This window comes from Vigna unguiculata, chromosome 2 (genome assembly GCF_004118075.2).
Source record: "Vigna unguiculata cultivar IT97K-499-35 chromosome 2, ASM411807v1, whole genome shotgun sequence".
In the NCBI taxonomy this organism is placed as follows: Eukaryota; Viridiplantae; Streptophyta; class Magnoliopsida; order Fabales; family Fabaceae; genus Vigna; species Vigna unguiculata.
The window spans coordinates 2,543,350-2,566,863 of NC_040280.1; the positions used below are offsets into that span (position 1 = coordinate 2,543,350).

Genomic DNA, 23,514 nt, shown 5'->3' on the forward strand with positions numbered 1-23,514 from the left:
TAATTATATATTTATGAGACAACAATGTAATATATATATATATATAGATAATAAAGATAACTTTAACTAATAACTTTACTAATACATATTCACGTAAATTGCAATTAAATTTACATGTGTGCCATTTCTTGTACCAATTCAATTAACATGTGCATTAAAAGAAAAACAAGAAAGGAAGAAGAAAAAAAAAAGGGACTAGCCGTAAAGTGGTCAAATTCCAACACATGGTACTATATTGGAAATGCAAGCAAATGGAAGGAACATCATGATTTCTACCACTGTGACCCTGAACATTCACGGCCCTCCATAAAAAAAATATGCTTACACTTTTATTAGCACACGTGGCCCCCTTTCATATTATTAAAATAATATAATAATAAAGAAAAGAAAACTTAAAATACTTTATTACTTGAAAAGTCACGCATGTTAACTAATGCAAGCTCTGCACCCCAAAGAAAATTACAACTTATATACTTCTATGGGCCCCGCCAAGGTACCAAAGCCATAAACAAATATAAAGGCCAACTAATTCTACGAGGAAGCCTAAACACTGCTGATCGTACCACCACGAGTCCCATTGTGAAGAATTTGATTCATGACCTCTTTTCTTAATAATTACCACCTGACATGCACCAAGACAAATAGTAGGAAAACCAATCAAGGACCAAGCTTTACCCTATGGTTCCGTGCACACACTTATACTAAAGGATGTCAACTAAAACGAAACCCATGCATGAATCAATGATAAAGGGTCAAACCCCTACAACAGTAGGAATCACTTCGTCTGAATATAACAGTACTACCAGATTCATTTCTTTTTCATTGAATCACTCAACTAAGGATCTCATATAGCAGTAGGAATTCTCCACACCAGAAACAAAATGACAGCACTAAAAATAATAAGGTGAAACCAATAAAATTTTCACACAGCCATGGCTTCCAATAACCATCAACGAGTACATAAATTTATAAGCAATTACTCCACTAAAAGAACATTCAAGAGTACTGAGAACAACATCACAATACATATATCATGCTTGTGTCAACATGGAGGCAGCGAGACAACTAAATCGGCATAAACACAAGTATAACATACTTTTGGAAACCATGACAACTTAACCACCCATAAAATGGGCCAAACACCACACTATGTACACAAACAAAGGGCGCAAGAACCCACTACAGAATTCTGAAATAATATCCACCCATTTCCTATATCAATTCTCATACAACACACAATCAATGGAAGAAACGAAAACAACAAACAAAATCAACTCCCCTTACCTGGTGTTTTAGCTTCAACAAATCCCAAATGAATTCTTCCTTGTTTCCCAAAGCTCCCCTCCTTGCCTCCACTCTAATTCCCTCTCTGGATTGCAATTTCTCAGAACTCCCTAGCCACACAATATGACTCTTTGTTTTCTCACTCACTCCTCCCCCTCTCACCAATTCAGCCCAAAATAAATAAAAAAACTTATAAAACGAAATTAATTTAAATTTTAATAGCCATTACTACACCTAAACTGCTACCTTTTTGATTTCCAGAGAATTTCTACAGTTTCTAGATCATTTAACCACTTGGCAAAAATATAAAAATATAAATAGCCTACTTACTCTAGTCAAGATTCGAACCCACAACCTCCCAATTCGTCAAACACATGCACACCAACAAGCTATCCCATTATTCTTGTTAATTCACACATTCATATAAGGTTAAACCATGTTTCCGCATTCATAATATTTTGGTAATATAAAACACAATTAAATCACACTAATGGCACACACTAGACTTGAACCCAAGTCCTCCCAACATAACCAAGTACTCTAAACCCTTTAAGTTATCATTGTTTCTTGTCTAAGGTTTATCAAAGAACTCCCTTAAGGTATTCTCAACCCCTCATTTCTTCATTCCATTACTTATTAATTTTCATAAATTTCCTGGATCTCACATTACTCCCAACTCAAAAGAATTTTCGTCCTCGAAAATTTCACTTACCAGGGAATAAATAAGGATATGATTCCTTCATGAGGTCCTCCATTTCCCATGTTGCTTCTTGGGTTGCCTCATCCCAAAGGACCTTTACCGTCCGAATCTCCTTCCCTCTCAGCTTCTTGACCTGAAAATCCACTATCCTCATCGGTCTCACGTCCAATGTCAGATCATCCCTGAACTGGACATCATCTGTCTCTAGCACATGGCTGGGATCTGCAATGTATTTACGTAACTGAGACACGTGAAATACATTGTGCAAGTTGGCTAGATGTGGTGGCAACGCAATTTCATAGGCTACTGGCCCGATTCTCCTGTTGATCTGATACGGCCCTATGAACTTCGGCGTTAACTTTCTGGATTTGATTGCTCTCCCAATGCCTGTAGTCGGGGTGACTCGTAGGAACACATGATCCCCCGCTTGGAATTCTAGCGGCCTCCTCCTTTTATCTGCATACGACTTCTGTCTACTCTGAGTCGCACGCATCCTGTCCTGAATTAGTTTGACTTTTTCTGTCGTCCGTTGCAACAACTCCGGCCCAATAGTCACTGACTCCCCATCCTTATACCAACATAGTGGGGTTCTACATCTCCTCCCATATAATGCCTCGTAGGGCGCCATTCCAATGCTTGAGTGGTAACTGTTATTGTAAGTAAATTCCACCAAGGGAAGTACTTCACTCCAACCACCCAAATGATCCAATACACATGTCCGAAGCAGATCTTCTAGTGACTGAATCGTTCTTTCTGATTGACCATCCGTTTGAGGATGATATGCAGAACTCATTCTCAGTTGAGTTCCCAATGCTGCCTGTAAACATTGCCAGAACCGCGAGGTGAATCTCGGGTCACGATCTGACACTATACTTGCTGGAACCCCATGTAATCTTACAATCTCCCGGATGTATAACTCTGCGAGTTTATCCATTGACATCCTCAGATTGATTGGTAAAAAGTGCGCACACTTGGTGAGTCTGTCAACTATTACCCAAATGGCATCATGCCCTTTTACAGATCGAGGCAGGTGAGTCACAAAATCCATAGAGATACCATCCCACTTCCACTGGGGTATCTCCAGTGGTTCTAGAGTACCTCCTGGCCTTTGGTGCTCAATTTTAGCCTTCTGACACACTAAACAGGCTGCCACAAAATCTGCCACATCGGTTTTCATCCCAGGCCACCAGAATGACTCCTTAAGATCCTTGTACATTTTCGTCATACCCGGATGGATACTGAGGCGACTCTTATGTCCCTCATCCAGAACTCTCCTTCTCATCTTCCAATTTCCTGGCACACAAACCCGATCTCGAAATCTTAAGATGCCATCAGCCCCCATCTTGAATTCCTTTCCTTTCTCTGTACCCAACCATCCAACAATCCGTTGTAATTCAGCATCATGCACCTGCCCCTCTCGGATCTCCTCAAGGAAGGTGTTTGTAACTGTTAACATACTACACCGGATATGATCAGAATCCAATTGTAAACCCAAATTCATATCGCGCAGTTTCTCTATCAGTTCCAATTCTTTCATCATCAGTGAAGACATATGCACCCGTTTCCTGCTCAAGGCATCAGCTACCACATTAGCCTTGCCTGGATGGTATAGGAGTTCAAAATCGTAATCTTTAAGGTACTCCATCCATCTCCTTTGCCTCATATTAAGTTCTTTCTGATCAAATAAATACCTTAAGCTCTTATGATCGCTAAAGACTCGGAATTGGGAGCCATATAAGTAATGTCTCCAAGTCTTAAGAGCAAAAACTACCGCAGCCAGCTCCAGATCATGGGTGGGATAATTCTTCTCGTGGATCTTCAACTGTCGAGAAGCATACGCTACTGCCCTTTTCTCTTGCATTAACACACATCCCAACCCCTGGTATGACGCATCGCAGTATACTTCAAATGCTTGAGTAGTATCAGGAATAGCCAATACTGGAGCCGTGGTTAGTCTCTTCTTCATCTCTTCAAAACATGCCTCACATTGTTCCGTCCATGAGAAAGGTTTGTCCTTTCGCGTGAGTTGCGTTAAAGGACTTACCATTTTGGAGAACCCTTCTATAAATCGCCGGTAGTACCCGGCCAATCCCAAAAAACTCCTTACCTCTGTCACCGTCTTCGGCCGTTCCCATTTCAACACGGCTTTTATTTTTGCAGGGTCGACTGCGATACCATGAGCCGAGATTACATGCCCAAGAAATTGGATCTCGCTCAGCCAGAACTCACATTTTGATAATTTCCCATATAATTGATGTTCCCTGAGTATTTCCAACACCACCTTCAGATGCTCAGCATGTTCATCCCGATCTCTGGAGTAAATGAGGATGTCATCGATAAACACGACAACAAACTTATCCAGACACTGTCGGAATATCCGATTCATATAATCCATGAATACCGCTGGAGCATTTGTCACCCCAAACGGCATCACGACATATTCATAATGTCCATAACGAGACCGGAATGCCGTCTTTTGTACGTCCTCAGGCTTGACCAAAATCTGATGATACCCAGATCTCAAGTCAATCTTTGAGAACACCCCAGCCCCTCGCAGCTGATCCAATAGATCATCTATCCGCGGTAACGGGTACTTGTTCTTAATTGTGAGTTTGTTTAACTGACGATAGTCGACGCATAGTCTGGAACTCCCGTCTTTCTTCTTAACCAGTAGTACTGGGGCTCCCCATGGTGATGCACTTGGCCTGATGAATTTCTTCCCTAACAGATCTTCTATCTGCTTTTTGAGTTCTGTTAATTCAGCTGGTGCCATTCTATAAGGAGCGATAGACACCGGACCTGCCCCAGGGATGAGGTCGATAGTGAAATCCACATCCCTGCTTGGGGGTAGTCCAGGAACTTCGTCAGGAAACACATCCGCAAAATCAGCCACCACAGATATGTTACGGATCTGCTCTTCACTACTCTTTTTCTCTGACTGAGCTATCATCATGAAACAGGTAGCTCCCTCTCTCAATTCTTTCATAGCTTCTTGAGATGAAATCAATTTTACCCCTTTAGTTTCTGGGAATATCAATCTGCGTCGTCCACAATCCATTACCACATGGTGGTCGGACAGCCAGTCCATCCCCAATATTACATCTAAATCCTCCAATGGCAAGCAGATGAGGTTCACCTTGAACCTACGGCCCGCCACTTCGATCGAGCATCCATCACAACTAGTACTTGTTGTAACTTGCCCAGACGTCGGTGTCGAGACTACTAGCTCGCACCCCAAGTCATGAACCTCTAATCCCAACCTCCCCACACATGCATTGGAAATAAAAGAATGCGAAGCTCCCGAATCAAAAAGCACCCATACATTCTGACCCATCATTACACACGTATCTTGTATAAGATTACCTGATCGATTTGCCTCGGCACTAGTTAGTGCAAACACTCTCCCTGCTGCTCTTGGCCTCTCTGTAGAAGGCAATTGTGGTCGTGGCTCTGCGATCGTTTTCTTATTAGGACACCTGTCCGCAAAGTGGCCAGGTTGATTACATACATAACATTTCCGCCATCCTCCATTACTCCCTGCATTACGAGTAAGTCTGGGGCAGTCTCTTTTTAAATGTGCTCCCCCACACTGGAAACACTTCAACCCTTGTGACGACGTCTGAGGTCGATTATAAGGCTTCTTCTGTTGTCTAGCCTCCACAACATTTCTCTGCGGTCTGGCTACTCGACTAGGCCCCATCTCTAACTGTTCCACACTTTTCGCTTGTTCCACTAAGAGAGGAAACTCTCGGATCCTGAGTGGCACCAGAACCCTGAGCAGTTCATGTCGTAGACCCCTCTCAAATTTTCGACAACGCCATTCCTCTGTGATATTCTGTGTGTAAAACCGCGCCAGATATTCAAATCGGTTAACGTAAGCCTGTACAGTCATATTGCCCTGCTGTAAGGTCAAGAACTCAGCCTCCCTCTCATGTTTAGCACTATCTGGAAAATACTTTTCCAGGAATCTCTTTTTGAAATTCTCCCAGCTCACTTCCTCCTCCCTAGTTCCCATCTGTTGCTGCATGCCAACCCACCAGTATTCTGCATCACTCACCAAGAGAAAGGTGGCATAGGCCAGCTTCTGTTCATCTGAGCAGCCTAGTACACGGAATATCTTCTCGCACTCCCTGATCCACGCATCTGCGTCATCAGGAGTGGCTTTGCCATTGAATTTGGCTGGTTTGTGCCTCATGAAATCGTCCATGCTGACAGGTCGTGGTGCAGGCTGTGGTAGCACCACCTGTTGCGGCTGCATAGCGTCAACCAATCGGTGAATAGCATGGGCAATTTCATCAGCTGAGTTATTGGCACCAATTCTTCTACCTCTTCCACCAGCCATTTCCTAGTTTCTGGTACATAGGTATCATACACCATTTTAAGTTATCTCTGAAAATGCATTAGCAATACACACCATGCAATAACACATATCTTAACAACTCTTACAATTCAGTCAATTTACACTAATCTCACAATCACAATAAGCTCACTTCCCCAAGGCCCAAAAATCATTTTGAAATCATATGCTCTGATACCAAATGTAACACCCAGATGGATATTACTAGATAAAACTGATTTTTCACAAAATATACTTTAAGAAAATCAGACATTACAATAAATTCCCAAGTGCGGGAAATTTCAAACTTGTCTCGCTATAATCCATTTGTACTATCTCATCTTTATTACAAGTCCATAATGGATAAAACATCATAATGTCTATTACAAAAGGTAGGAAAGCATAACATAAAGAAAATCCCCCATCGGTAGCCCCGCTCTGTTGCTAAGCGTCAGCATGATCACCTGAATTCACGTCTGCTCCCACGTAACAAGTCACGTAATCATCGCCAAACACAAACACACAAACAAGCAAGGGTGAGCTGAAAAGAAAAATAATACAAACAATAAAATAATAAGAATTGACCCTCACTCAGTCCAACTTAATCAATTTTAGATTATTGACCTTTCTATAACATTATACCCCAATCTCATAACCTATATGAGAAAGATCCATTCACAACCTTGGTCCTTAGGGATTATCATGCTCCCACGAACCTACCCGCTCGTGGTCCAACTCTACGGACCTCCCCGCCCGTAGTCCAACTCTACGAACCTGCCCGCTCGTAGTCCAACATGCGTGAACACCTACTATGAACCTCCCCGCTCATAGTAGCCTCAAGTGTGAGCACGGAACATACGAACCTCCCCGCTCGTATCCCCACACAAGAGTACAACAGATACGGACCTCCCCGCCCGCATCAATCACGCATCTCAAATCTCCGTTACGAACCTCCCCGCTCGTAACTAATCCAGCATATCCCTGACCAAGCCATCAAGCCCATCCTTGCAAATCCATCTGCAATGGACCTCTGCCCCTACATTATCGCTTGTCGCTGTATAAGCGCCACCAAGCACTGGACACTTCCAAACCCACTGGTTTGTGACTATCGCACACATTTTATTTTAATTTAAAGTATATTCACTTATCCAATTAAGTGAATCTCCCTTCTTATAAAAAGGTAATACTCCTGGCTATCAATTATATTACTTTACTTTTCTCATATATACATATATTTAATTATTCCATTGTCAAAACATCACAAGGAAATAACAAACTAAATATCCAACTACATGTGACAAATACTTAATAGAACATGCCTTTATAACTTTTCTTATGCCACCACATAACAAATTTAATAAACACTAATCTTAAACATCAAAACCACACTTTCATATTAGTCCCCTAATTATATATTTATGAGACAACAATGTAATATATATATATATATAGATAATAAAGATAACTTTAACTAATAACTTTACTAATACATATTCACGTAAATTGCAATTAAATTTACATGTGTGCCATTTCTTGTACCAATTCAATTAACATGTGCATTAAAAGAAAAACAAGAAAGGAAGAAGAAAAAAAAAAGGGACTAGCCGTAAAGTGGTCAAATTCCAACACATGGTACTATATTGGAAATGCAAGCAAATGGAAGGAACATCATGATTTCTACCACTGTGACCCTGAACATTCACGGCCCTCCATAAAAAAAATATGCTTACACTTTTATTAGCACACGTGGCCCCCTTTCATATTATTAAAATAATATAATAATAAAGAAAAGAAAACTTAAAATACTTTATTACTTGAAAAGTCACGCATGTTAACTAATGCAAGCTCTGCACCCCAAAGAAAATTACAACTTATATACTTCTATGGGCCCCGCCAAGGTACCAAAGCCATAAACAAATATAAAGGCCAACTAATTCTACGAGGAAGCCTAAACACTGCTGATCGTACCACCACGAGTCCCATTGTGAAGAATTTGATTCATGACCTCTTTTCTTAATAATTACCACCTGACATGCACCAAGACAAATAGTAGGAAAACCAATCAAGGACCAAGCTTTACCCTATGGTTCCGTGCACACACTTATACTAAAGGATGTCAACTAAAACGAAACCCATGCATGAATCAATGATAAAGGGTCAAACCCCTACAACAGTAGGAATCACTTCGTCTGAATATAACAGTACTACCAGATTCATTTCTTTTTCATTGAATCACTCAACTAAGGATCTCATATAGCAGTAGGAATTCTCCACACCAGAAACAAAATGACAGCACTAAAAATAATAAGGTGAAACCAATAAAATTTTCACACAGCCATGGCTTCCAATAACCATCAACGAGTACATAAATTTATAAGCAATTACTCCACTAAAAGAACATTCAAGAGTACTGAGAACAACATCACAATACATATATCATGCTTGTGTCAACATGGAGGCAGCGAGACAACTAAATCGGCATAAACACAAGTATAACATACTTTTGGAAACCATGACAACTTAACCACCCATAAAATGGGCCAAACACCACACTATGTACACAAACAAAGGGCGCAAGAACCCACTACAGAATTCTGAAATAATATCCACCCATTTCCTATATCAATTCTCATACAACACACAATCAATGGAAGAAACGAAAACAACAAACAAAATCAACTCCCCTTACCTGGTGTTTTAGCTTCAACAAATCCCAAATGAATTCTTCCTTGTTTCCCAAAGCTCCCCTCCTTGCCTCCACTCTAATTCCCTCTCTGGATTGCAATTTCTCAGAACTCCCTAGCCACACAATATGACTCTTTGTTTTCTCACTCACTCCTCCCCCTCTCACCAATTCAGCCCAAAATAAATAAAAAAACTTATAAAACGAAATTAATTTAAATTTTAATAGCCATTACTACACCTAAACTGCTACCTTTTTGATTTCCAGAGAATTTCTACAGTTTCTAGATCATTTAACCACTTGGCAAAAATATAAAAATATAAATAGCCTACTTACTCTAGTCAAGATTCGAACCCACAACCTCCCAATTCGTCAAACACATGCACACCAACAAGCTATCCCATTATTCTTGTTAATTCACACATTCATATAAGGTTAAACCATGTTTCCGCATTCATAATATTTTGGTAATATAAAACACAATTAAATCACACTAATGGCACACACTAGACTTGAACCCAAGTCCTCCCAACATAACCAAGTACTCTAAACCCTTTAAGTTATCATTGTTTCTTGTCTAAGGTTTATCAAAGAACTCCCTTAAGGTATTCTCAACCCCTCATTTCTTCATTCCATTACTTATTAATTTTCATAAATTTCCTGGATCTCACAAAGAATGTATCAAAATCATACATTATAATTGTCAAAAGAATATATTAAAATAGGTAAATTGGATACTTATCAATTTTACCTATAGATTTTACAGGAATTCGTCAAAACCTAAAACATAAAATTTGATGTTATTTTACTAACAAACAAATTTGTCAGTAATAAGAATTATAAATTATTGACGACAAAAGTATTTATCAATGATGCAAAATTTAATTTACTAATAGATTCATCAACAATCAATGAATATTTTCATCAATAATTAAACTTTTAAAATCTGTCAATAAATTTGATTTTATTGATAAATTTATATTGATAAAATTTTACTAATATTTACAAAAAAAATCTTGTAATGAAAAAACAACATTTTGATACACATATAATATTACATACTTAATTATGTGATGTAACCATACAATATTTTTTTATATGATAACACATGTTACCAAAAGTGTGTAAGAGCGTGTTATATAGTTTTGGCATTCAACCATTTTTGTCCATTTATTATAGAGGATTTTAACATACGGAAATGATAAGTGACTTATTGAGGATTTTATCATCACACTTCATACTTTTATTCTAACAAATTTCTTTAATGTTTAATATTCATTTATTATGATAAATATAGATTATTTAAAAACGTACTTAATAATATTATGTTCATAGGTATTTTTTTTTTTCAAAATTTTAGGCCATCTTCCTATTCGAGTTATTATTATTTTTTTAAACTAACAATAACTAGTTTTATTTTTTAAATGCTTAATTATGTTTTTAATTGGTTGGCTATCAAATATTTGTAATTGTTACAAAAAATATTAAAATTTTTCAATCCAGCCTTTGTCGTTATATTTTATTAATTATATGATATATTAATGATTTTACACGGTCATTTTACTTAAATATCGCAACATAGTACTAAAAAACTTTGATGAGGATCTCATTTCAGAATTTACTGTATTTAATGAAAATTATTTTTAAAATAAATTAAAATTATAAATTTAGATAATAATAAAATTATTAAATTATTAAATATAAAATAATTTTAATTCATAATTTTTTAATTATCTCCTTTTAAAATTCATATTTTCATATTCTATAATTTCCATATTTTCTAATGTCGTAATATCATAATTGCAAAATTTTATAACTTTTTCATCTTATAATTTCATAATTTTATTATTTTTTAATTTTACATTTTACATTTTTATAATTATATAATTATATAATTTTATATATTTATAAATTTATAATGACTTAATTATAGAATATAAAACTATTAATGGTTAAATTATATAATTAAAAAATTAAAAATTTATCAAATTAAAATTAAAATTTTATTTTATATTTAATAATTTAATGTTTTATTATTATTTTTAATTATCTAATTTTATATTTTATAAGTAAGATGACAATGAAAGATAACTATCACAATATATTTATAAATGACAAAATTTAATAGAGACTCCGTTGAAAATTTATAAATTTACGTGGAATTCAAAATTTAATTAAACAACTTTTAAGATGTGCAGAGTTTGTTTAAACATCGGGCCATTTAACCAGGAAGCCTGCACGTGCTAAATTTTGCTATTTTTTCTTAGCAATTACTCTCTACACCATCATGTTTTCTTTCTACACTTGCATATATATATATATATATATATATATATATATATATATATATATATATATATATATATATATATATATATATATATATAATAAAAACGTTAATTTTAGTAAGAATACCACTATAAAATTTATAAAAAAATAAATTTAGTGTCAATTTGAGGAAGGACAATATTGCTTCATTTTTACAGAAATTGGAACTGAATTGAAACTAAAAACAAATATAGGGACCAAATTGAGTCATTTTGGCACGTGGCAAAATTGTGAAGTGACACGTGTCAAAAAGAAAAAAAATTATAAATAAATAAAAAAAAATTCAAAAAATTCAAAAAAACCAGAAATTGACACGTGACGTTGACTTTAACACCGTCTGGTCAAAGTTAACGGTGAGGACCAAATTGAATCATTTTTAAGAAAATGAGGACCAAATTGAGACAACGAAAAACGTGAGGACCAAAATGAAATTTCATGACAAATAGAGGGACCAAAAGGGTAATTTAACCATTTTTTTTTGAAAAATTGTGATTGTGATACATGTTAAAAGTTTATATATATATATATATATATATATATATATATATATATATATATATTTGTTTTAAAAGAGAAATAATTAAAATAAAATTAATTAATTTAAATTTTGATAATTTATTTTAGTATATTATTATTAAATATTCTTTTATTAATATTTTATAATATTTTAATTTTAATTAAAAATTTATTTTGACTTTAATTTACACTTTAAGAAAGGTTATTCTTTTTAATTCAATTTTTTAAATTATTTTCTAAATATATCAATGTTACAATCAAATTATTTTCATAATATCACACTATAGCAAAAATACTTTAGACAACACTAAATTTGTCCACAACTATAAACGCGTCGTCTAATCATAGTATAGGCAACAATTTTACACGCATGATTTAAAGTATTTTAATGACCAACGTTTTACAAAATGTGAATACTTTATGCCATATTTATTTTCATGTTGGCTTTAAAATGTGTGGACTATACCATAAAATCGTTGTCTCTAATAAATTTTAAAAAATAAATTTAATAATTTCAGAAATATAAGTTTTAGCGCCTAAGTATCAGTGTGTTAGTGAAATCAGTATCTAGGGAAAAATGAAAAGGTTGTAATTCTTCCCTCCACTTTGCTAATTCTTAGTTCTCACTCATTCACTGTACAAATTAAAACCTATTTCCGTAAGGGCTTCGTCTTCTCGACTTCATCACCACCAATTGCAAAACCCTTCACACCATCCATCGTCAACTGCACACCATCTCATTGGCCATCGACTTACCACCGTCGTCGTTGCACCATCATCAGTTGCCTTGGTCGTCGCGCGATTCACCCTCGTCGTCGCACCGTTGTCAGTTCTCGTCGTCCTTGTGCTATCATCGATTCACTTTTCTTCTTACTTTTTTACCTTTTTTTTCTATATAAACAATTTTACTTTTCACTTTCCTTCTTTTTCTTTTTCTTATTATTCTCTTGTTCCCTTTTTTTCTCTTATCTTTTTCCATCCCTTAATCCATACAAACCTTAATATTGAATTTCCCCATATATCTTATAATAAAATCAAGAGTTTTATGGCATAATAAAACATACATATATATTGTAATTGAATCAATTGCTTTTATTCTTAGTACAAACTGCACATGAATTGCTATAGTCTTCAACTACACTGCAGATTCAGAATTTGGTTATTTGAAAGAGTGAAAGAACAAATGAAGGAATGGTTAAAAATCTATTAAGTAATCCAAAGAATGTGTCTAACTAAAGGGTTAAAAAACCAAGTTTCCTATTTGGTAAGAATGTTAAGAAGCAACACCCTTGTGTGGATCAAACGTCTGAATATGCATTCCAACTCCACCTCAAGATCTTCTATGGCCATCCTAACACCTGCTAATCTTTTGTTTGCACTTTGAATCACCATGGCATCATCTGAACAATGCACACTCACACGCACAAACTTTGATCTGAACGACCTTTTCCCTGACTTTGAATCCAACCAGGGGGAAGAAACAAGGGACAAGAGTGATTCCACAATGGAAATGCTTGTCACCCTCACTTCTCTCAGCACATCAACCACCAACACCAGTTTTTGTTCATTCATTGGACTCACTGTTCTCTCACTCTTTATGCCCTTCTTCAACCACTTCAAACACTTCAACGTTTCCTTCTTCAGCTTCTTCCTGTACCTGTTGCATGCTGTGATTTTCTCCTCAATTCCTTCATCACCAATGCTTGCTCTGCGCAGGGTGAACTGAAGTTCTTGAAGGTGTTCCTTCACTTGCAAGAGAAGATCTTTTGAGATTCCACACACCTCCAACATCCTCAGTGATGACTCTGACACATCATCAACCCATTTTTCTTCTCTTTCGTGCACAAAACCTTGTCGAACCAATGGAGAATGAAGAAGGCTATTTGCTGAATTGTGCAAGTCCTTTAGGGCAACAAAATCAAGGGGTGCCATAACTAGAGAGGAGGAGATAAAGGGTGCCACAGAAAATCAAAAGCTGGAGAGAAAACTTATTCTTTTTCTTTATCGAGTCAAGGCTATGGTATATAGGTTCTCATAGGGTGCTTCAAGGGGTATATATATACATATACTTGAAAACCATAAAAATTTGACTCTAATTAGATCCAAGATTCAGATGAGGAAGCAAAAATGAAGGTACGGAATTAGATGGTGGTAACAGCTAAGGTACTGGTTTGTCGAAAGGAACCTTCCATTTGTGTGGATATGTCAGAGGTTATAGGATAGTGTTGTTGTTGAATATTGAAGCAAAATGAAGCACTCGTGCATGCCAACCTGTGATGTATTGTATATAGCTGACAGATGTTGTTGGAACGAGAAGGTTGAAACATACTGCAATAGGAATGTGAAAATACTAGGATGTTAGATTAGAAAATGATTTGGTGTGCGTGAAGCATGGGATGCTGACAACTGTGCTTTGTCTTTGTTTTGTAAATGAACGACATAGGATCTCAATGCTATCTTCCAACTTTCATGATCTCAGATTCTAAGAAACTTCCCTGCTTTTAGAAAAGGACAAAAAAGTTGCCTTGTTCAAACCGGACCCCATTATTCATACACAGCCGAAATGTTTGTTGTTGCTAGGATCACATACTTGTCTCATTCACAGTGTTTGAAGGATAAGAATCTTATATCATTGTTGTGGAAAAGATAGCTTCCATTTCTAGTGTAAACTTGTTGGTATGTTCAGCATGATTCTCAGCTCAAAAAGTTATATGAGTGGTCAGGATTTTTAATGATCAAATTCATATCATTTTAGATCTAAATAATTAAATCAGATTTTCGATCCAAATCTATTTTTTCAGGAGAACTAGTTTAAATTTTTTTAAAATTCAAATCCAAATATTTGGATCACAATTTAAATCCAGATCCAAATATTTATATCAAGTTCAAAATTTATAATCTATTTTTTATAAAATAAATTTAAATTAAATTTTGTAAAACTTGTATCCTTAAGGCTGACATGATCGAATTTGGCAAAATTTTGGTCAGGGCCAACATAATCGAATTTCAGCATGGGACGAACTCGATTGACTTTCGGTCGTGGCTGACTCAACCAAATTTTGGTCACGGTTGATGAAATTTTGGTCGAGGCCGACTTGGTCGAATTCGGCCAAATTTTGATTGGGGTCGACTCGGCCAAATTCAAACGAATTTCGGTTAAGACCGACTCGGCCAAATATGTCCAAATTTAGGTTAGGATCGGCTCAGTAAAATTTGGACCAGGACCGACTCGACAAAATTTCGGTCGGGGTTGCCTCGGCTTAATACGACCAAATTTCGTTCGAGGATGACTCGGCTGAACACGACTAAATTTGGGCTAGGGCTGACTCAGCCAAATTTCGATTGGAGCCAACTTGACTAAATTCGGTCAAATTTCGATTGAGGCCGACTCAGCTGAATAGGCAAAATTTAGATTGTGATCGACTCGTTCAAAATGGCCGACCAAATTTGGTCTAAGGCCGACTCCATCGAATACGACCAAATTTGGATTGTACCGACTCAGCCGAATATGGCAAAATTTGGATTAGTCCATCTCGACCTTTAGCCTAACCCAACTAAAAATTTAAATTGAAAATTTTGATAAAATTGTTTAGATTATCCATATTTTAAAATCTGGATTTAGATAATGGATATCCAATCCATAAAATATATAAAATATAGATTAGATTGAAATCCAAATCAAATAAAATAGATTTTAAATAGATTAGATTTTTAATAGAAAAAATCTTAAATAGATTGGATTAGAACAAATAAAAAGATTTGATTTTTTTCTCGCCCAACAAATAATATTTGACTTTATGAAAAATGAATAAATCCAAAGAATTTTGAATTCATGCTTGGAGTTTTCACAATAGGGAATAAACTTTTGTTGTGTACAATTGTGATTCTCAATAAATTCACTTGAACTAGTCTTATGCGGTAAAAGCACATTTAATCAAGGCAATTATAAGAGTAGTATAAATGAAAAAAAAAAAAAAGAGTAAGCAAAATTATCGTGGAGTCTTAGTATGATTAAAATAAAATCCACTTGGATCATATAGTGAGGGTATCTTCTTCCTACACATCCGTACATTTCAACCTCCTCCACATCATCGAGTTAGGGAAATGACTTATGTGTCTTTATATTTTTTCTTTCATCTTCTTCCTCATCCAATAGTCCATCCCTCTATCCCTTTCTTCTCCCTCCACCGGTGCATTTCTCTCTCCCCTTCTTTTTCCTCCAAGGGTGCACTCTTCTACCCACTCTTCCTTCATCTTTATCTTTCTATTAAAAATACATCTGAATTGGCTATTTTTGAATATAAAATTAAAAGTATATGTACTTTGGCTTGTAAATTCAAAATATTAAATTTATATTTTAGATTGTAGATATAAAATAAAAAATACATTCCGAAATACAAAATAAAAAATATATCCTAGAATAAAAAATAAAATATATATGTTAAATTATACATTATGGAATATCTCCTAATTGTGTACTCTAAACTCAAATTAAAAATTCTAAAACAAATAATAAAATTGAATCAGTCTATAATGAGTAATTAGGCCAATAGATTGAGCCCAGAAAGTAGCCCATTCAACCGAATATGTGCAAAATAATAAAAATTAAACGGGAAACTTCTCCCTGTACCTCCAAATAATTCTCCTATACCCCAAAATATTTTAGAATTCCCATTTTATCCTTGCAGTTAAAAAAAAATCACTTCACTCTCTCTTATTTAATGTCCAAAGACCTGAGCCCCACCCCACCCCACCCCCAAACCTTTAATATAAGTGTAGCTACTTCAGAGCTCTCTCCCCACTCACTTTATTCTCTCTCCTCTTCTCTTTTTCACAACGTAAGTGGAAGCTTTTCTCCAAATTCACAACTTTATTCTTCCCTACATCCGTAACGGTCCCTCCAGGTAAATAATTTATTTTTAATTTGTAGTTTAAGTAATTTATTTTTAATTTGTAGTTTATCATGTTTAACTATAAGTTAATAATAGGACTTCCTTAATTCTACGCAAAGAGAAAAACTTACATGCTTTTTTCAATTTCTACTTTCGCTCTCCACCAACTCTGGCACAGTGTCTCTTTTAAAAATAATTTCTAATAAGAACAAAAAAAAAAGCCACATCTGCTACCAGGTCAGGGAGTACCCAAAGAATAAAAAGTAGTAGTCAGTTTATCATTTTCCTTATTAGAAATACATTACCTTTGTTGTCTTTGCTGTTATGCACTGCTCGTACCATTAATCTGCTAGCTGTCGTTGATTTTTTTTTTTTTGAGGTTGATACCGGATGTTCACGTCCGGTTGACACTTTAATTTCTTTTCCTCTTACGTACGTGGGTAGCAAGTATGGGGATAATTTGTTTTTTTTCTTGACATCTGATGTGTTACATTGTTCTACGGACCGTTGTCTTTTTTCCTATTTTTCTTTGAACTGGATCACCACATTCGGTTATGATTTTGAAATTATTTTTCTCTTACGATTGAGAGCCGATATGTGTTCTTAAGAAATTAATTTTTGAAATTATTTTTCTCTTACGATTGAGAGCCGATATGTGTTCTTAAGAAATTAGTTTTTGAAATTATTTTTCTCTTACGATTGAGAGCCGATATGTGTTCTTAAGAAATTAGTTTGTGTTATGATATTGTAGCATGCAGAAGCACATGATCGTGACAATTGGAAATTAAAGAGAAGTAAGTAAAAGAGCAAGAGAAATAACACTCAACGATTTACGTGGAAAACTTCTTTTGAATGTAAGAAGAAAAACTATGGGACGATAATGAACAAAGTTCCACTATGAAAAGAAGAGTACAAAGCTCTTGAATGGGAATAAGAATCCTCACCAAAATACACTCAGGTGTATATTACAAAGTGTTCTCTCTAAATGTTTTTCTATATTTTTCTTCAAGTCATGGAATGTTATTTATAAGCTTCAAAATTGAACCAGTTAATAAGCCATATGAAAAGTCTTTAGAAACTGCATATTCGAAATGTTCTGGTTACTTTGTGGCCATTAGGTTTGAGAATTTCTCTGGTTCGAGAAACATCAACCAGTAGCCATAAGGGTTCAAGCAGACAGATCCATTTTCTACATATGCTCAATAGATGGGTATGAGAATGTCAAGCAGTGGTTGTTTTTCAGTGCACTACAATGGTGAGAAAGCCATTGAAAAGCCACCAATTCATTGTGAATTCTCGACATAGAAAAGAATAGCAGCAACATTCAGGAATAGTGATCCAAGGAAGCTCCATCGTGGCAAATCATAGAGTGAAGTTTGATAACAAGGTGTTTGTGGCATGGGATCAAGACACCCAATGCAAAATCTGCAAGGCAATGACTAAATACTGGATGCAAAACTGTTGACTTTTTTATTTATGGACTGATGTTTTTTTACGAAGTGTTAGGTAGAATGGATGTCAAATTTTAGTATTACGGATGTCGACATCCAGTATAATGATTTGTATTGCGATTGTTGACATTCGTAAACTCAATTTTTTCTTAAATTTTTCGTATTATGAATGTCAACATCCGATATAATGTTTCGTGTTGCGGATGTCAACATACATCCGTAATCGTTGCTGTTGGCTGAAATTTGTATTTGGAAATTTCACCACCCATTGAGTGCACCCCATCACATAAAGCTTGATAACCAAATTTGTTGTGGTTCCCATGATCCTTTAGCAAATAAACTAATGTGATAGAGATTATTAGAAAGACAATCGTGTGTTGTGAATAAGAAAAGGCACCAAAACTGACACCATCAATGCTAACGTCAATCACCATTCAAGCCTAAAGAAAAAAAGAAAGGTTTATGTCTATAAAGAGAAGAAAAGAAACCAAATTTTTAACAAGAATAACACGGCTGGTCCAAACCTCATGGTTGCAACGTAAACATGTAGCTTGGCTAAAAGATAATACTCATGGCTGCACCACTAACTAATTAAACTTGTGGTAAGAGAGAATAAAGTGACAAGAACTAGCCCTCACACTATAAGAAAAATATTTTATAGTGGCAAATATTTGCTGGCCTTTAAAGAGAACCGACGTTATGTTTTAAAAAAAAAATTAATGTATTTAGAGTCCTTTTACAACTAACGGGAAGTTTTCAATATTTTTTTCTCTTTCTCGTTACATCTTCGTTCTCACTGAAGAACTCATTTTTTTCCCTCTTCTATTTAGATAAACAGCTTTGCTGTAGAGGAGCTCATTCATTGTTGTCATCTGATTTCTTTCTCTATTGCTCATCAATGGAATCATTGGAAGTCATATTCCCTGCTCTGGATTGAAGTCATCCTCGCAACCATCTTCTTCTCCTCCTTTAAGTAAGTCATTTTGTCTTTCTTCTCCTATGGAATCATTTGTCTTTCTTCTCCATGTAAATCATTTTGAGTTTTATAAATCCTAATCCCATCTTCAATTTCTTGAACCCTAGCTTGATTTCTACCTTTAAAATATACAAGAGCTCATTCTTTCATCTCAATGGAAGCCAAATTTTCTGCTCTCAGTTGAATCCATCTTCTCTTGTTTGGAGCCATCTTCTTCTCCTTTTGGTAGGTATTTTTACTCTGTTTGTTTACTCTCAGTAGATTATTTTGAGTTTCTATTTATAAATCTTAATCTTATCTTCAATTTGATGAACCCTAACTTGAATTTTTACCTTTCATGTGTGATCCTTAATTTTAGGTTTGATTAAGTTTTTCATTCCAGGAATTTAAGCTATTTTATCTTTTGTTTTTGTTAATAAAATCAGAATTATTAATTTTATCATGCTTTACGTTAATTTTCTTAAGTTTATTTATTATGTTCTTACATTGAAACATAAGAGTACATTCTCAAGTTGGAGGAAAACATGATAGAAAAATACTGTGAATTTTTTTCGGTTGAATTTTGGTTTGGTTGGTTTGGTTGGTAGTTCAAAGGTTTGGTTCGTAGTTGAATAATCACAAAAAACCTTATAATGTTATGCTTTAACTATTACTCCATCTACTGTTTGGTATTTAGTTGGCTTGGTGTTTATGCTTTAACTAATAGAAAAATCATTAGGGAAATTATTTATTGTTTATGATGCTATTACCTATAGCCCACCACTTGCATTCTTAGTTTGGTCATGTAAAGTAAAAGTTATTATAATAAAACAATTGCACTTTGATTGGCCACCTTATTATTTTCATATATTAGCAAATTGTTTTATCAGTCAATGTCGTTTTAGCAATAGAAATGAGAGAGAGGATGTTGTAGGCCTAGTGTAAAGAGAAATATGCAGCGTGATGGTTGCAATTTTACTCGAAAAAAAAAATAAGGGTTTCAAAACTAGGCACTTTAACAACACAACTTTAATACTTTTTGTCCGAAAACAATGTAGAAAAAAGAATAAAATAAACCAAACATAAAAACATATTCAACAAAAAGTGCACATGCTACAACCTCTCAAGTTCGATTTGGTTGAGTATGTAAGAAATAATCTCAGTAACTTTATACATCACAGAAGATTGCCATGCTTTTTAAATTTTTTCAGTTCAACCACTTTAAGTCCAAGATAGGTGATATTGCATAGGAGTCCAAATAAATGTTTATGGCTTCCACCCAATAAAGACAAAGTACTAATCAGCATCACATCACCCTTCTAACCATAAAACTAATCTAGTCAGGTACATGTTTAAAACAAGATAAATTTGAAGTAATCCTTAAATAATTATCAATTCAAAAGGGAAAGTTCTCTTTTGATTAGAATAAAATGAAATGGACAAACTGTTGGTAGAAAATTTACTCCCATATTAGTTAACCTTACCCTTATATTTGATCTGAAAAGTAAGTGTAGACAAACATACTTTTAATTACAAGCAATGCCACTTTTGATCTGAAGATTTAATTATATGGTAATATTTAAACACTTGTGAGACATAAATTGAGAGTTTCTACTACTGATTCAATGAGGAAAAGCCAGAGATGAGTTTAATTAGCATGTGAGTTTATATATATATATATATATATATATATATATATATATATATATATATATATTTATATATTTGAAATCTATCTAGAATGCAATCATTAAATAAGCACTAATTCATTCATACATTAAAGGAATGATCACTCCCACCTCACAAGGATGGAAAACTCATCCCTGTCTTTGCAGAATCAACTATTGAAATGGACTTGTTACGTCTTCTCTAGATGACAATTTAATGAATTGTCATTCCTTCATAACAGAGGCATGAATGGTCTCTCTAATCATGAGTACCAAATCTTTCGGAAGGGAAGTTCAGAAATAAATAACAAAATTCTAAAAATGAATTATAAGATATCCATCTATAGAAGACATTAATCATATAGAAATCAAGATTCCATATGATACTTATTGCAATGTTTCCTTGGTAAAATAATACTACATAATTTAGAGCTTGCATTTTAGATTCTAATTTTGTATATGGAATTTAAATTTTTTTAATCTTATATCTCTTCCTTTCTGATTACTTAATGATCACATATGTTTTTATTTAGAGATGGATAAATCTTGGATCAAGTTGCCACGCAATACACCAGCGTATTTGGTGGGACTAAATAGCTTTTTAGATTTTGCATTTCAACATGGAGCTAGTGCGGGACTAAATAGCTTTTTAGATTTTGCATTTCAACATGGAGCTAGTGCGAGTACGATAATATGTCCATGTAGTAAATGCAGTTTTAGGAAGTGGAGAACTCGACAAGAAGTTTCTGACCATTTGGTTTGTAAACCCTTTCCTCAAGGTTACACATTTTGGTGTCGTCATAGGGAGACAATGTCAGGGGAGCATGTATTGGTGAATGGAGAGGGCATTACAAATATAGAAAATAAAAATCCAATGCAAATAATGATAAATGATGCATTTGGATTATTTGGCACATGTACCAATGAAGAGTCATTTACATCATCATTTGAACATAGAGATGAGGTTGAAAGAGACGTATTGGAATCACAACATGGAGGAAATATTATGCCTAAAGATTTGTTTGATTTACTTAAAGATGGGGACCAACCACTCTATGATGGATGCACAAAGTATTCAAATTTGTCTTTCTTGGTGAAATTATATCACATTAAAGTTTTGTGTCAAATTAGCAACAAAGCAATGGACATGATCCTTAAGTTGTTGCATGATTCTTTTAAACATGTAAGCATCCCTTCATCTAATTATGATGCAAAGAAGCTCCTCAACAAGCTTGGCCTTCATTATACTAAAATTCATGCTTGTCCTAATGATTGTATGTTATATTGGGGAGAAGATGAAGATAAAGAGGAATGCAAAACATGTAAGAGTTCAAGATGGAAGAAAAAGGGTCATGAAACTACTAGTGAACACAATTTGATAAATGAGAAGCAACATAAAAAATTGCTAGCAAAAGTTTTACGGTACTTTCCGTTGATCCCACGGTTGAAAAGGATGTTTATGTCTTCAAAGACATCTAAGAGTATGGTTTGGCACACTGAGAATAATACCAATGATGGATTGATGAGGCACTCCAAAGATTCACAGGCTTGGAAGACTTTTGATCTAAAATATCCTGATTTTGCTTCGGATCCTCGAAATGTACGATTGGCCTTAGCAAGTGATCGTTTTAATCCCTTTAGATCCTTGAGCAATAGTTATAGTATTTGGCCATTGGTTCTCATTCCATACAACACTCCTCCATGGATGTGTCTGAAACAAACAAACTTTATTCTCACAAGCATAATTCCTAGAAAGCGAATGCTAGGTAATGACATTGATGTTTACATGCAGCCCCTTATAGCAGAGTTGAAAGAGTTGTGGGAAAAAGGTGTTGAAACATACGATGCTTCAAAGAATGAAGTGTTTATGATGTGAGCATGTCTTTTATGGACCATTAGCGACTTTCCTGGTCTTGGGATGCTTTCAGGATGGAACACTTATACCGGCTTAGCTTGTCCATCTTGCAATTTTTATGCAACTTCACTTCGTAACATCCCTATTTTTAATAAACTGTATTATTTATTTTAAATAAAACACTTAGAAAATATTCTATTTTTACTAATGTTTTGTATTTTATTATGATGTAGTTTAAACATTAAAAATATATTTTATCATGATGTAGTTTTTACTTATTGAAAATAATAATAAAAATAAAACAAAACAAATAATATTATATATATATATATATTAGATAAAAATATTTTAATTAAATAGGTGTGTGTAAAAAAATTATATATGAAGAATTTTCTAAAAGAGATAAAAAAATAGAAAAGAAAAAGAAAAAAAAAGGATAAGAAGATAAGAAGAAAAGATGAAAAGATAAGGATTATCTCTTCATTAATGTAGGTAATGATGGTTTTGAAAGAAAAATCTAAATAAGCACATAGCTTGCTTTTATATATATATATATATATATATATATATATATATATATATATATATATATATATATATATATATATATATATATATATATATATATATATATATGAATATATATATATATGAATGTTATGTAAAGGAAAGTGAGAAAGGAAGAAAAAGAAAGAAAGAAAGAAAGAAAGAAAGGAGAGAGAAAGAGAGAGAAAGAAAGAAAAGAGAGAAAGAGAAAGAGAAAGAAAAGAGGGAAAGAAAGTTTAGAGCAAAGATTCAAAGAGATCTTAGTCCTCTTCAAATATTATTAGTGTGCCTTCAATCAATA

General features: G+C 34.5%; 2 protein-coding genes across 2 annotated transcripts; one reads left to right on the forward strand and one right to left on the reverse strand.

The window, feature by feature from the left end:
- Nucleotides 1-12,991: 12,991 nt before the first annotated feature.
- On the reverse strand, nucleotides 12,992-14,100 carry LOC114167275. Its single transcript, XM_028052316.1, has one exon. It carries the CDS (start codon nucleotides 13,777-13,779, stop codon nucleotides 13,105-13,107), a length of 675 nt encoding a protein of 224 aa, XP_027908117.1. The 5' UTR covers nucleotides 13,780-14,100; the 3' UTR covers nucleotides 12,992-13,104.
- Nucleotides 14,101-21,347: 7,247 nt separating this feature from the next.
- Nucleotides 21,348-22,688, forward strand: LOC114174367. The gene has a single exon (XM_028059206.1). It carries the CDS (start codon nucleotides 21,348-21,350, stop codon nucleotides 22,686-22,688), a length of 1,341 nt encoding a protein of 446 aa, XP_027915007.1.
- The last annotated feature ends 826 nt before the right edge of the window (nucleotides 22,689-23,514 follow it).